The following is a 13338-nucleotide window of genomic DNA, read 5'->3' on the forward strand; positions in this document are numbered from 1 at the left end:
GGGATTTTAAGTAATTAAATCCATTCTGAATTTAAAAATTATAACTAAAGCAGCTTTAAAGTATTTAAATTGAAGTTGTAATAATATCTACTAATATTATGACAATGAGTTTGTCAAAAGTTTAATAATGATTTGAGCTTGAAAGTTAATTCATAATGGAAATCGTAAAAATCTTGACTCAAAGACCACTTATTAACTTTTTTCCAGAACCTTCAACAATAGTCTGACATGCATTAACTTTTTGAGGACTTTCAATGTTTGACCAAAAGAAATCCAAAATAAGTTTTCACTTTTTTCCACAGCTTTCAACCACATCTCATCTCTCATCAGTTTCATGTGTAATTTCCACGAGATGCAATTAAAGGAAGACAAGAGGAAGACTGGACTTGAAAGCTCAGGAAAACTAAAACATGAGCCTTGAGTTACAATTTTCATACGTCAATCTTTAAGTATGACATAATCATTTAAAAATGTGACACCCTGGATGTCACAGAGGTCTGGGGGCAAAAGACACATATACACTGCTACATGTCTGGTTCAATTTAAGCTGTTCATCCCCTTCATTCCCTCCCCACATCTCTTGTCTGCCTCTTTACTATCACTGTACACTGAATATAAAAATGTCAAAAACTAGTCAAACAACTGAAGGAATGTTCTCTTTAAAATGCCATTTGCTACAGAGTCTGTAAAGATGAATGAATAAGGGAGTGACTGACAGCATAAATTAAAGTTTCAAGTCATTCACCATGGCAGTCAAACACTGTTAACACAGCAGTAGATGATTATTCGCCCCTGTGACCACCTCCACCACCTCCTCCTCGGCTCCAACCAGATTTTCCGCCTGCAGGATTAGCAGTGTAACTCCGAAGACAGCGTCCGATTGTTGTGAGGGCGTTTGCAGTGTGTGGCTGTCGTGTGTAAAGGTTCAGCAGAGTGTAAAGTCGAAACGCGTCATGTGTGAGGTCCGGCATGCATGTTAACACACACTGGCTATACTGTGAGCTGATATGAGCTGGTATGGCTCTGACTGAGGGCGGTAAGAGGCTTAGAGTATCAAACAGCCCCTATGTTAAAGCACTTTGCTCTTTGATCTGCTGATCACCTGCAAATACTGAATGTATTGTTCACCGTCAGTGTGAAGGTCAAGAGTCAGGTGCTACAGTGAAATTTAGCAACCAAAAAATGATTTTGGTGGAATCAATTGTTAAATATGACGATGCCAACATGGTGTGTGAGAAGTACAACCACACAGAGGCAGCATCTTACATTTTTGAGACCTCATCTGCCAGTCACAAATCATTGCTTCAAGTTCATCATGGTTGCATCAGAGCTGCATCTCAGGTTGCATTTGTGACAGCATCCTCCTGTCAAACATACAAAGCATGTGGAGTGTAAGCGCATGTGCACACAGGCTTTGGGTGTAATACAACTCCACACACCGTGCTCGACTGTTTCATATGTGCCTGCTGTTGGTAGACAGGTTTGAAAGGGTGAACAAGAAGGAAAATAGAAACACTGCAACAACACTGAAACCCAACTGTGACTCGGTCAAAGACCATTGAAAACAAACAAAATATGTGATACTTGAAGCATCGCTCTTGCCAGCCACGCTGAAAGAAACAGCGAGGTGAAAAGAAATGGAATGAGACGCCGAGGTAGGAACAGAAAGCATAAAGAGAGACGGGAGAAGAGGAAACAAAGTGGTTAATGGCTGTTGGCAGGTGATGTTAGAGGATTAGCAGATTGTGCGAGGCAGAATGCGCTCGCCCTGGCTTCTCTTGGTTACAGAAAGGGTCTCTAGGCATTCAGCCTCGATAATGAACTCACCTTCATATGCAAATGAAACCTGGACACATTCAAACTGCAAAATGGTTCATGTAAGCATGCACACTTCAAACTCTCTGGCAGCTGTTGTGCCTGAGTTGTGTTTCTAATTCAATTGAAACTTTAAAATCACAAACACATTTGAAAGATATTACAATCAGTCTTTATTTTTGTTATTATATACTGTACAGTCTACTTACATTATCTGAATGGGGTACAAGTAAATACAATTAATATATCTCAATATATTTTCTGCTTTTTTTAAGTGCCATCTATTCTTTAGGTCATTTAAATACGTACCATAGTGTTTAACATTTGAAAAAGGATTTCTATAAAAGCATTTTGTTATAAAAAGGTTATGTTTTACTGCTGTTAGCGGATGAGTACAAAAATCACTCAAAAAATGACTTCATAATTCATACTGTTAATCTTGTCACATTTCAGGGTGCATGTATCACATTTCTTCGTACCGCTGTGTTAGAAGTCACCATTAGTAAAGGCACTTAGATGCTCTAGTAGAGATTATTGTAACATAGAGAAGCGTTCTTCTGTTTTCTAAACATTAAGGTCTAATGTGAAGCCGGTGGGAGGTTTTTCCTCCTCGCTAATGGACATGACCTGCCGGGGAGGCCTTTAAAATCTCCCAGCTCTCCACACAAGAAGGAAGGAAGAGATGTAACCAGGAACAGAAACATTTCCTGTTAAAAATGAAGGTTTCTGTCTCAAAAGAATTAATTCAGAACTGTGGGCTCCATTCACACACACATCCATATTCTTATGCCCAGAGAAAACTAACAGCCCTGAACATAAACATGAAGGCTGCCACTGTGTTTCACTGAATAGCTATTGTTTCTGTGCGAACACAGTGAATGGTTTTCCCTGGTCCACCCCACATCCACTTCCTGCGAGTGAGCCTGGACAAGCTTTCTTCCACACGCTCACTTAACTCGTGTTCTGGATTAATTTAATAACAACTGTGCCATCGGGACAAAAATGTTTACGGCTGATGCGCAGTGACTATGCTGCTGACAAAAACCGATAGTGTCCCGCTGCAGAGCTCCAGGCTCTGGCCACCTCCAGTGCTGGGACCATCTACATTGCCCGGACCCATGGTGGAAAATCATGTTTGTTTATTGCGCTTCCTTATCAGTAAATAATGTTTACATGCCACTGTATTATATTGCACAGTGTACTGTTAATAAGTATAATACCCTACGTAGCATATATTTAATACATTGTATTAAGTCTGTTTCAGCTGCTGCTACTTTGCTAACAACGTTAACATAGCTAGCAAATGATAGCAACTCATAAGGTTAGTATTTGTTGCTTAACGTTTTATTATCTAACTTTTAAAGTTATAGTTTAATAACTAAATATTAGGCTGTATTGTTAAGCGTGTGTGTCTTATTCAAACTAATGAACACATGCTATCATATCCTGAAGACTGTCTCTGGTAGGCGTACATGATTTCAGACTTCCTTCTCCACGCCTAGGGCTGGAAAAGATCCGATGGAGGAGGTGGGCCCGAGCCTGGAGCTCTGCAGCTGGACCTCTCTTACAAAAACAGATAAGCCTTGATCTTTTACTACTGTGTGGGACAGTATACTTGCACAAAACTTTACCCAACAGGACCACACACAGTGCATATAAGGCCATCTCACGCATCATACTCAATCAATTTAGTGTACTGTAGTTTCTGCGGACATTTTATAAAGTCCTAGACTGTTTTCCTTATTGGCATACCAGCTTTGACGCTCACCTGGCATGAGAAATTTAAACAAAAGCTGGCTGTGTGTGAGCAGTAGCTGGACAACAAAACATGTCAAACAAGTCATGTCAAAACTTTCAGAAAATGCAGAATAATGTGCTGTTGCTACAAAAAAAGCACCAAGTGTCATATGAAAGTTATGCTGCCCTGAAAGGGCAAAGAACCCTGCCGCTCCTTCAGCCTTCACTGAGTTTTACTGCCCTCCCATGCTCGACCATGAGACCAGCACTTTGATGGAGTCACGACTGACATACTGTGGATTTGCATGGCTGCATGGGAACTATGTAGTTTTGTTGACTCATATTATGCAGTGTTAGAAAGGGAACAGATTCCTGTCTGAAAAGTTCCATTAAATGGAGTAGAAGTCTTTTCAGGACACCAGTAGGAGGCTGACTGTTAAACAGTATCAGTGTGTGTGTGAGAGATGTATGTGTGTTTGTGTGTGGTCAAGTCTGAAAGCCAAGTTCATCTCTGTATAAATGCTAAAAACAGTGACAGACTGGCAAGGCTTCTCCGGAGGGTCACAGGCTCCTCCGTGTTGTACTATCCCAGAAGCACCCTCTGCAGGCGGTATGCGGGCACGCTGCTCTCATCCTCAGACTCTGCGTCGCTCTGGGGGTTGGAGCTGCAGGGAGAGGTGCACTCTGGGGAGCACAGGTAGTGCATGAGGGGCAGCCGGTACTTTCCGCAGAAGTCTACAAATTTGATCTGGCGCACACATGAGTCAAAGTAGACGCCTGGAGAGAGTGAGAGAGTGACAGAAAAACAAAACCAGGTTCAAGTGGCAGGTCAGTGACTTGTTTTATTCTGCGCAGATGTATGGACACATCAACATAGTATAATAATAGTGGACAACTGCTCATTTTAAGGGATCTCAAGCCAAAAGGGCTGAAAAAAAGGAGAAAAATCCTAACATATTATCAAATAAAAACAACTCAACTTCAGTCTGTGCATTTACTTAAAACACTGTGAAAAAACAGTCTTACCGGCACACTTGGGGTTGGGGCACTTGCTGGCCAGGTCTAGGTAGTGCAGCAGGTTTGACGGCAGGTCGTGGGGGGAGTAGGGAATATTTCGGCTCTTGACTGTACGTCCTGCCAACTCTAGTAGTGATGGGGGGTCGTAGGTCATCTCCTTGACGAAGCGCACCACCAGCGGGTTGCCACGGAGACTGAGCTCTTGCAGGTGCACCAGGCTGAGGATCTCCCTCGGCAGGAAAGTGAGCAAGTTGTTGTGGAGACTCAAAGATCGCAGTGAGTGGAGCCTGGAGTAAGACAGAGAAATGATTTTACCTACAAAACATGACTGCAGGTGTGTGCAATTATCAGGTACATGCAGGGAAACAGCACATGCACACCTGGCTTTCATGTAATCTGGACATTGTTTACTGAAGGTTACACGGTGGTGGTGTATGTGCTGTTACCTGGTGAGCTGTGGGGGGACACTTTGGATGCGGTTGTCACATAGGACCAGGTAGCTGAGGTAGGGCAGGTTAGCCACTTCAGGAGGAATGGCTGTGATGTGATTTCCACCCAGATACAACAGCTCCAAACTAAGGGACAAAAAAAGAGAGGAGAAGAGTCAATTTAGAATTTGCTATGTTTATCTAACTGAATAATATCCCACAGTACAGGATAATATGACAGTGATTATACAGTATTTGGGGATTTTTTTTATTGTTCTAGGTGCTCTATTTTATGGGATCCCAAAATTAAAAGAAAATTATTATCTATTTTTCAAGTTACTTCAAATACAAACATTTTTTTTTTTTTTTTAAAAGAGGTTCAGCTTCAGCATCTGCAGTTTGTAATAAAAGCTGACGCGGTACCCACATTTACACGAGGTTAAGACATTATAAAAAGGGAACTTCCCTGGCCAACAAAGCCACATGACCCCGGGTTATGGTTTTTATTCTGCATGCTTTAACACCAATAGTGATTCCTGAAGTCACTATCTCTGAAACCATTTACACTTGCAACCCGTGCATTTACTAAGTGTTCAAAAACAGAATGCACTCTCTCTGCTTTACACTCAGTTTGTAATTTCATAACACAGTGATTGCAAACTGCAAACACTGGTCACTACATTGCTACACTATTTGGCCGACTGCATTTCTATACTGACATTTGTGAAAACATTTCTAGGCACCGAGTTCTCTAACAAATCAGAGTTTGTGTACTATAAATAGGCCACAGGTAAACAGCTGGTTTTAACAACAATGAAATCCAATGTTAGATAGAGAGATGTGGATGAAGTCTTGTGGTCACACCCACAAGGAAACAAGATTAAGCAAGATTTAGTTTTTTTCCTGAATTCAAATGTTTTGATTTTCTTCTAAACTACTGTGATTTGTGTTAGAACATTGAGAAGAAAATGTACTTTTCCTCCTTATTTGTACTTATAGTGTGATTTGTTTAGAATAAAGATCCATACTTTACACATTTGAATACTTGTGTGCATGTGTTTACTTCATGTATGACAAAACTGACTGCAAATTGCTATGCCCTGCAGAGAGGAAAAGCAAAAGCCACAAGTGTTTTTCATTTATGCTATGATGATGGTTTTTGTGTCCTGTATTGGAACAAAAACACATTTTTTTAAAAAGAGTTTTGCAAGAATTGTTGCTTTGCTTAATGTTTTGCTGGTTTGGTGTAAGATTTTGTGGTTAGTGTGTAGTTTTGCAAAAATAGCCTACAGTTTTGATGATAGTGCCCAAGCCAGAAAAAAACACAATACTGACACATGCCACAAGGGGGCGCTAAAGACACGTGATTATATGATGAAGCGTTACAGTAGTGTGCAGGTGCTTGTGTCTCTCTGTGGCTGAATTTATTTGTGGGGGCCACGCAAATTATCACAAAGACAAAAGACAGAGAGACAACAAATCCAAAATTATCTCAGATCCTCAGGACATTTTCACAGTAACACACAGTTACGCATCACCCACATGTGCAAAGATAAAATATGGAATAAAATTACATCTGTTTTACTATTCTTAACAAAGATAAACCTAATTACACACACGATGATCACAAAATCACTGCTTCCAAGTTTAGTAGACAACAAAATTGTTGTGTATTAAGACAACAAAAGGACCCTGGTAGGTTAATGGATGTATAGGGTACACGGGGGCATAATTGGGAGTGAAAAAGAGAGACGAGGAGAGAGAAATGGATGGCTGGTCAGCGAAAGTAAGCTGTCAGGCCATCTGCCTGCTGGAACTGATGACACAGCGACTGCGAGACAGGAAACCATTATACTGTCCTTGGTGGCTGAGCACTGAGCAAGCCCCCTCTGTGACGGGGACTGAGACATTCAGGGTCTGCTCACTGCCCGCACCGACACAGTGACACAAATCAGCCACCAGAGATTGAGGATGGCTGGCGATGGTGTGTGTCAGGGACGATATAAAAAGCTGGCAATTTTCGCAAGTAAGCGAAATTGAAGCCTTTTTTTCTGGGCCATTTCACCCAAGAGAAACTGCATTTAGGTTTCCTTCTCCAAACACATTAAGACATATTAGCCTATATCATGTAGATGATTTACGGTTATATACTGTTCACCCACGCTTAGACTGTGTGTTTTAGCATTTTGTGATTCAAAATAAGTACACTTTATGACACTGGTCAAAAGAAAAAAAAAACGAAAAGGGAAACAACATCTTAAAATATATAAAATGACATGCAGATGGGGCTTCTTCATGGCAGACATTTTGACTTTGAAGTTTTGCTAATAATTTGTTAAGCTATGAGTCGCGAAAGTGTGCTAGCTGCTAAGCTAATTCATGCACTGTAAAAGAGAAAATTGGAACAAGCCGGCTGTGTAGAGAATCAAGATATCTTCAAATGAATAATAGCTGGCTACATGTGATTTTAAATTAAGTGGCCTTTTTCATCCTCTGCCTCTTATTCACTTTATCACTGGATGTGCCATACTAGTGTGATTGCATGCGTGTTTGCTCTTTGGCCTGACAGTGGGTCACTGTGTGACTTGCTACTGTTAAACTTGGAAGTGATAAGAAAGAAATGACCTCATGGCTGGCCTCCTTTTCTGTCAATTTCTTCCACGCTATCAGAAAAAATGCTTCTACTGAAAGATTTAAACTGACTGCTGCGCACACTAAGTGTTGTTTTGTGTCAATACTCTTGTCTGTTTTGTCATCAGTCCTATTCTTTCACCATACTTTGTATTTTATTTTCAGAATTTCTAGATATACAAAAAACTATTTGTCTCTCCAGTGTGGCCACGTGTAACTCTAGCAGTGACTCCGCCTGTATTTGCTGTATCTTTTTTTTATTCACTTTGAATACATTTGATCACAATAATTAATGTGTCTTAAAAAATTCCATGACACTACTTCTTTCCTATCATCGTTTAATCAGTTTGGAATAATTACTGGAACAGAGTGAACCAATTTCCCTGCTTACACTATGAATCACATTACGAGATAAACTGCCTGGAAATGAACATGACACAAACAGACAGATGTATAAGTGGTTACAGAGCGGTAAACACCAAAATACCCATAAAACTAGTAACATCTACAAAGAGAGGGATAAACTGACCATATGTGAATTACACTTTCAAAAACTACACAGGTTGCCACCTGGGTGTGGCTGTGTAAGGGATAGTTTCAACAGTTTTACAAATATTGTTGCCAGGTTAAATAAGTGGGTCAACTCTTCTGACTCACACGAAACAGCAGGTGAAGAGTGATGAAGTAGGTTTATAGTACTTTATATGACACAACTGATTTAAAGGGATTCAGAGCTTTCCATATGGAGCACATACAGCATACAGATAAAAGCTGACTCTGTCAAATACAAACCAAGAAAGCATCAAACGTTTTAAATGTCAGGGTAAACTTCTGCAATGTACCCAACTTCAGGGACTATTTGGCTGAAGGCCAACGTGGTTGGAGAGAGTGTATGCTCCAAAAAGGCATTTTGTCCTGTGTCATTATGACACTGGCTTACAAGGCTATTTCTTCAACTACATTGTAGTTGATGTAACACTGCAATTGCTATTTATTTTCACTATCAATTAATCTGTTGCTTATTTTCTCAATTATTTGATTAATCATTATTTAGTCTGTAAACTGTCACACATGTAAAAGATGCCAATCAATCAGCTGGGGTGTGACTTTGTATTTTTCCTTGAGCTTCCTTGAGTGACTTGGAGGAAATGCATTGGTTGGTTGTCGCTGTCGGATTTAAAAACTTACCATTTCATGTTTGAAAGTTAAAAGTTGAATACAAAATTCTGGAGTTAAAAAAAAGCCTTATCTTTTTACTCTTTTCGTTAGTGCAAACAGTTTATTTTTGGTAAAATTTTAAAGGAGACAAGTAGAATAAAGTGATTTTGATGAAATATAACTATATTAAGCTTAAATTTGGTTATGTTTTTTTTTTCTGAGGGAAGCCTTTGACCCACATACTGTGTTCAAGGACCGTCATAAATTTAAAAATCCAATGATAATTTTTGTTTTTACAATATCTGGCTAATATCTGACGATTTAAGAAATTATCAGTAGAATAAGTACAAAAAGTACAGCCATTTATATTGTATGGCCCTCCCCTAGGCCAAAACAGGATGTCTAGGTATCAGACAGTTAAATGCAATGCTTTTTTAAGACTCATTCAAGACACCTTTTAACCAAATTTAGGACAGATTTTTGGACAAATCATGTTTTACTTATTTAAGCAGGTAAGCATTGCCGGAAAGCAGCGTATTTGGTCTTGTGAGGAGGTAAGTGTTAGGGATAAATGAAATGTTTGTAGTAGTTCAGACCTCAAAATTCCAAATTTAAGATTATAATGATTTTTTAAGGCCTCACTAATGTAACATTGAATTTTAGACATTTTAAGACTTTAAGGACCTGTACACACCCTGCAAAATAAAATACTGACTCCCTCCCCAGTGCTTAAAAAGTTATTTGACATGCATCCCCCTTTTTGCACCACCCCCTCCCCTCTTATAAATAACTAACAGTCCCTAAAGCAATAAAAACAATCAATTATCAAAACAGCTGGTGATTAACAGTCAAATGATCTGCTTTATCATTAATAGACTTATTTTATTTCAGTACAGTTTGTCACATACGACTTCGCTTGAAAAACCACTGCAACAGATTAATTACTTATCAAACAATCAACTAATCGACTAATGGAGCTATCATTTCAACTCTAATTTGATATTCCTTAGTAGATACCAATTAGAAGTCCCTGTCAACAGTTTTACTACCATTGTAAATCAGTGCATACAGGCAAATTATATACGGTAACACAGCAGGTAGCCATAGAAGCGCACGTGCGTTCCATGTCATGTAACGTTACCGGTTAACTGAAGCGAACCAACGGCTAGAATTAATGTGGATAAGGTTAATGACATTAACGGTTAATGACAGTGATATAAACTCGACATTCCTTCCTCATACGGAATATGACAAAGAGGAATAACATTGGTTGTCTTCTTTGTCTCCACCACGTCCATTAGTGTGATTTATTTGTGTCTAGTTGTGGAATATCGTCGATTAAAGTAACATTAGCTAACTGTTAGCTACAATTGACTGTGTGTGAATAACGTTATTTGACAATGGCCCCATGCTGGGTACCTGCCCTTGCTACTCACTCGGACTTTTAACGGCGGTGTCAAGTTAGCTAACCGTTAACTTTTCAGCTTCTGGTGTTACCTGCTTCTAATATTTGCTTACCTGGTTAGGTTTTCTATCTCTGCAGGTATACTTTTCAGTCTGTTTCCGCCGAGTGAAAGCGACTGCAGACGCAGCAGTTTCATACACTGGAGCGGGATCTCCTCAAATCGGTTCCCACTAAAGTTCAACACCTCCAGCTGCAGAGAGCCGAACTCTTTGGGCAGCGAAAACTCGTCCAGGCGGTTGTTCTTGGCGATGAGTGTCCTCAGCCTGGTCAGTCGCGTAATGCTCTCACAGATGGCCGACAGTCCGTTGTTGCTAATGTCCAAAAACTCGAGGTTGCAGAACAGGCTGACCGACGCTGGCAACGAGTTCAGTCGGTTGTTGTTCAAGTAGAGCTGTCTGGTGTCCCTTTTCCTCTCGTCGCTCACACTGTCAGCACTGAATGTGTTCAGATTCAGACGGGAGAAGTCGAGCACGCTGTCGCCTGTCGCTGCTGCTCCTTCGTGAATCTCCATTTTGGCGATTTTAGCGTGAATTTAAACTCTGAACAAAGTCCTTGCAGAAGTTTTGCTGTAGGCTGAACGCCCCCGTAAACCGCGAGTTAGCTCCAGGACTTTTCTTTTCTTGACATGAAGACGGGAGATACCTCTACACACCCGCCCGTGACATTTAACCGCATCGCTAGTGAAAATCTAGGTCACTAATTTTAGTAGTGAGAACAAGCTACTGTTGCTACACGAAGCAACATTGAATGCGGTGACGCTCGCATACAATGCAGCCGTTCTTTCACGAGGGATATTTGCTGCTATGTTTAGAGATTGGTTAATTTTCCAGACGAGCCCCGCCCACGCACGCGTCGATTGGCTAATCTCCCAATCTGTCATTTTACAACAGTGTTAATTAAGACAGTTGTAGCACGGTTATTGCACTTTATTGACACTTTTATTGCAAGACAATACCACGTTGGTGTCTGTGATTGCTCTGGCTTTGAGTATTGCAACAACGGAAGACCAGAGGCCGGCGATCCATCATGCCAACTGCCAACAGTGCGATCTGGCATTATGCAACACCCCCTCTCTGTTACATTATGCAATACTCTGCTGACTTGGATGTGCATAGCATGGAAAAAGGTACAGGATTATTGGGTCCCTCCCACTGAATTCAGATCCGTCCATATCACTGACACAGCTGTATGTGTTCATGTTACTATATGAGGAGTATAGGGCAGATTCTAGAGGTGGAGATTTTCCACATATTTCTGCAAGTACTGCAAATGCAGTTAAGATTTTGTCATCAAAACATGACAGCTACTCAAGAACTATGATACAGTGTGACTAACTATGCTGGCAAACATCTGGCAGGGGGACTACCAATGTAAGTCAGTCCTTGGCTGCAATTGGGTGCATCTACATTTTCTTTTTCTTTCTTTAAAAGGAATGTTCATTGATGTACACTGTTCCTTCTTAAACAAATAAATTATTTAAATTATTATTTAAACGGTAACATTGTCAATCATATGATGATATGTGTAACAAAGTAAAATGGACCTGACATGCTTAGGCCTTCATAGTCAATATGGAACGTTTGATACTCAGTTTCTGTACCCCTACGTTCACCTTTGGGTGTACCCCACCTCTAAAGGGGCATCTCCCGCCTTGCCTCTCCCCTTTTGTTGTTGAACTCCATGGAAGAGGTAAGAGACATAAAGTTAGAGCCATAAAGTTCATTTTATGCCAACATATTCCCATGTCACTTAATTTGTATAGGGGTTCGAGTTAATATGGATTTGGTTTTACCTCTTGCTGTCAGGTATGTTTTATTGTGTTTTAGTATATTGAATTGAATGTAACATGGACGCCCTTTTGCTGTTTTATTCCATGGGAGAGGGGTTCGAGTTCATATGGTCGTAATTGATGGAGGATTTTATTTGTACCTCTCTTACTGTGTTCGCCGTCAAAGATATCCATGGTCTGGGCCTCTTTATATCAACGCAGCATAGACAACACTAGAGTCCACCCATAGTATGTGGAAATAGGCTTTGTGCCAACTAGACCAGCTATAATCCTCCATTATTGTTTCTAAGGGTGGGAATCACCAAAGGCTTCACCATACGATATTATTACAATACCTCAGTCGTGATACAATATTATTGCAATTTTAAATGTGTTGCGATATACTGAGGATTGCGACGATTTTCTGATATGTTGTGATTTATCACCTTTTTCCAACTGCAAATAATGTCCCCAAAGTAAAACTTTGTCAGCATATAATAAGAAAGGCTACAGCATGGCTTTTTTGCAGTAAAATGTATGTAGTGGACTGAAAAAGTATTTGATTTTATTATTCAAGTAGGCTACCTAAAGTTTAATTTGTATTTGTAATATTAATGGTTTATTTCATTTAAAAAATTGAGACTTGGAACTGTGTGACAATAAGATATTATAGTATTGTATAGTATTGCAATACTATGCTGTATCGATTTTTTCTCCCACCCCTAACTGTTTCCACATTAAGCCGGATATTGCATTATGACACTGGCCCTTACATTACTCTACTTTATTAACATATTTTAATAAAGTATGTGGTATCTGGCAGTTTTCTAAAAAAATTTTTTAAAGTGCTTCACCATTCATTTGTACAATATCAAACAAATTTGAATTAAGAAACAACAAAAAAGCAAAAACATAAGTTAAAAAAAGTGAGTCCTCATATGTTTGTTTAAAAATCAATTCATTTGATTATCAGTGACAGAATGTATTGGCAATTCCTGTCCTTTTTGGCTGCCACTTTCGGGAGCCAGCATATAATTTGAAAACCTCACAGGGAAAGTGCACACAGTATGAGTTCTTTATGACATATGCTATGACTTTTTATTACCTCTTTTATGACGTACAGACACTAACAAATACTTGAACAGTCAACAGTGATATAGTCTATGTCACTGGTTCCCAATTGCTGGGTCACGGTCATTCTGAATCGACTGCAAGTGACTTGCTTACAGATCAACTTTGTGAAAAACACTTTGTTTTCAAGTACAGTGAATTCCCAGCACTGAGCTTTTATTCTGAAGTGCCGTTTCCTGCTGTAGAGT

At 39.8% G+C, this 13338-nt stretch overlaps 1 protein-coding gene across 2 annotated transcripts; it reads right to left on the minus strand.

The window, feature by feature from the left end:
• Positions 1-1965: 1965 nt before the first annotated feature.
• On the minus strand, positions 1966-11029 carry LOC126393092 (leucine-rich repeat-containing protein 58-like). Of its 2 annotated transcripts, XR_007570236.1 has the most exons (5): positions 10305-11029; positions 5016-5144; positions 4579-4856; positions 3375-4329; positions 1966-2881 (listed from the first exon to the last, which is right to left on the minus strand). XR_007570236.1 is itself a non-coding variant. In XM_050048954.1 (4 exons), the coding sequence occupies exons 1-4, from the start codon at positions 10760-10762 to the stop codon at positions 4136-4138; spliced, it is 1059 nt and encodes a 352-aa protein (XP_049904911.1). In that variant the 5' UTR covers positions 10763-11029; the 3' UTR covers positions 1966-4135. The 2 variants fall into 2 exon arrangements, 1 of the variants encoding a protein (XP_049904911.1); XM_050048954.1 differs by having other exon boundaries at positions 1966-4329.
• Positions 11030-13338: the final 2309 nt, after the last annotated feature.

The sequence above is a fragment of the Epinephelus moara genome, chromosome 7 (assembly GCF_006386435.1).
Source record: "Epinephelus moara isolate mb chromosome 7, YSFRI_EMoa_1.0, whole genome shotgun sequence".
NCBI lineage: Eukaryota > Metazoa > Chordata > Actinopteri > Perciformes > Serranidae > Epinephelus > Epinephelus moara.

What these genes read in the sequence shown, in the direction of transcription:
- LOC126393092 (XM_050048954.1), bottom strand. Translation starts at nt 10,762, where the DNA reads ATGGAGATTCACGAAGGAGCAGCAGCGACAGGCGACAGCGTGCTCGAC. An exon ending in GTCCCCCCACAGCTCACCAG is followed by an intron (nt 4,857 to 5,015) that starts GTAACAGCACAT and finishes GTCTTACTCCAG; the next exon opens with GCTCCACTCACTGCGATCTT. An exon ending in CCCCAACCCCAAGTGTGCCG is followed by an intron (nt 4,330 to 4,578) that starts GTAAGACTGTTT and finishes CACTCTCTCCAG; the next exon opens with GCGTCTACTTTGACTCATGT.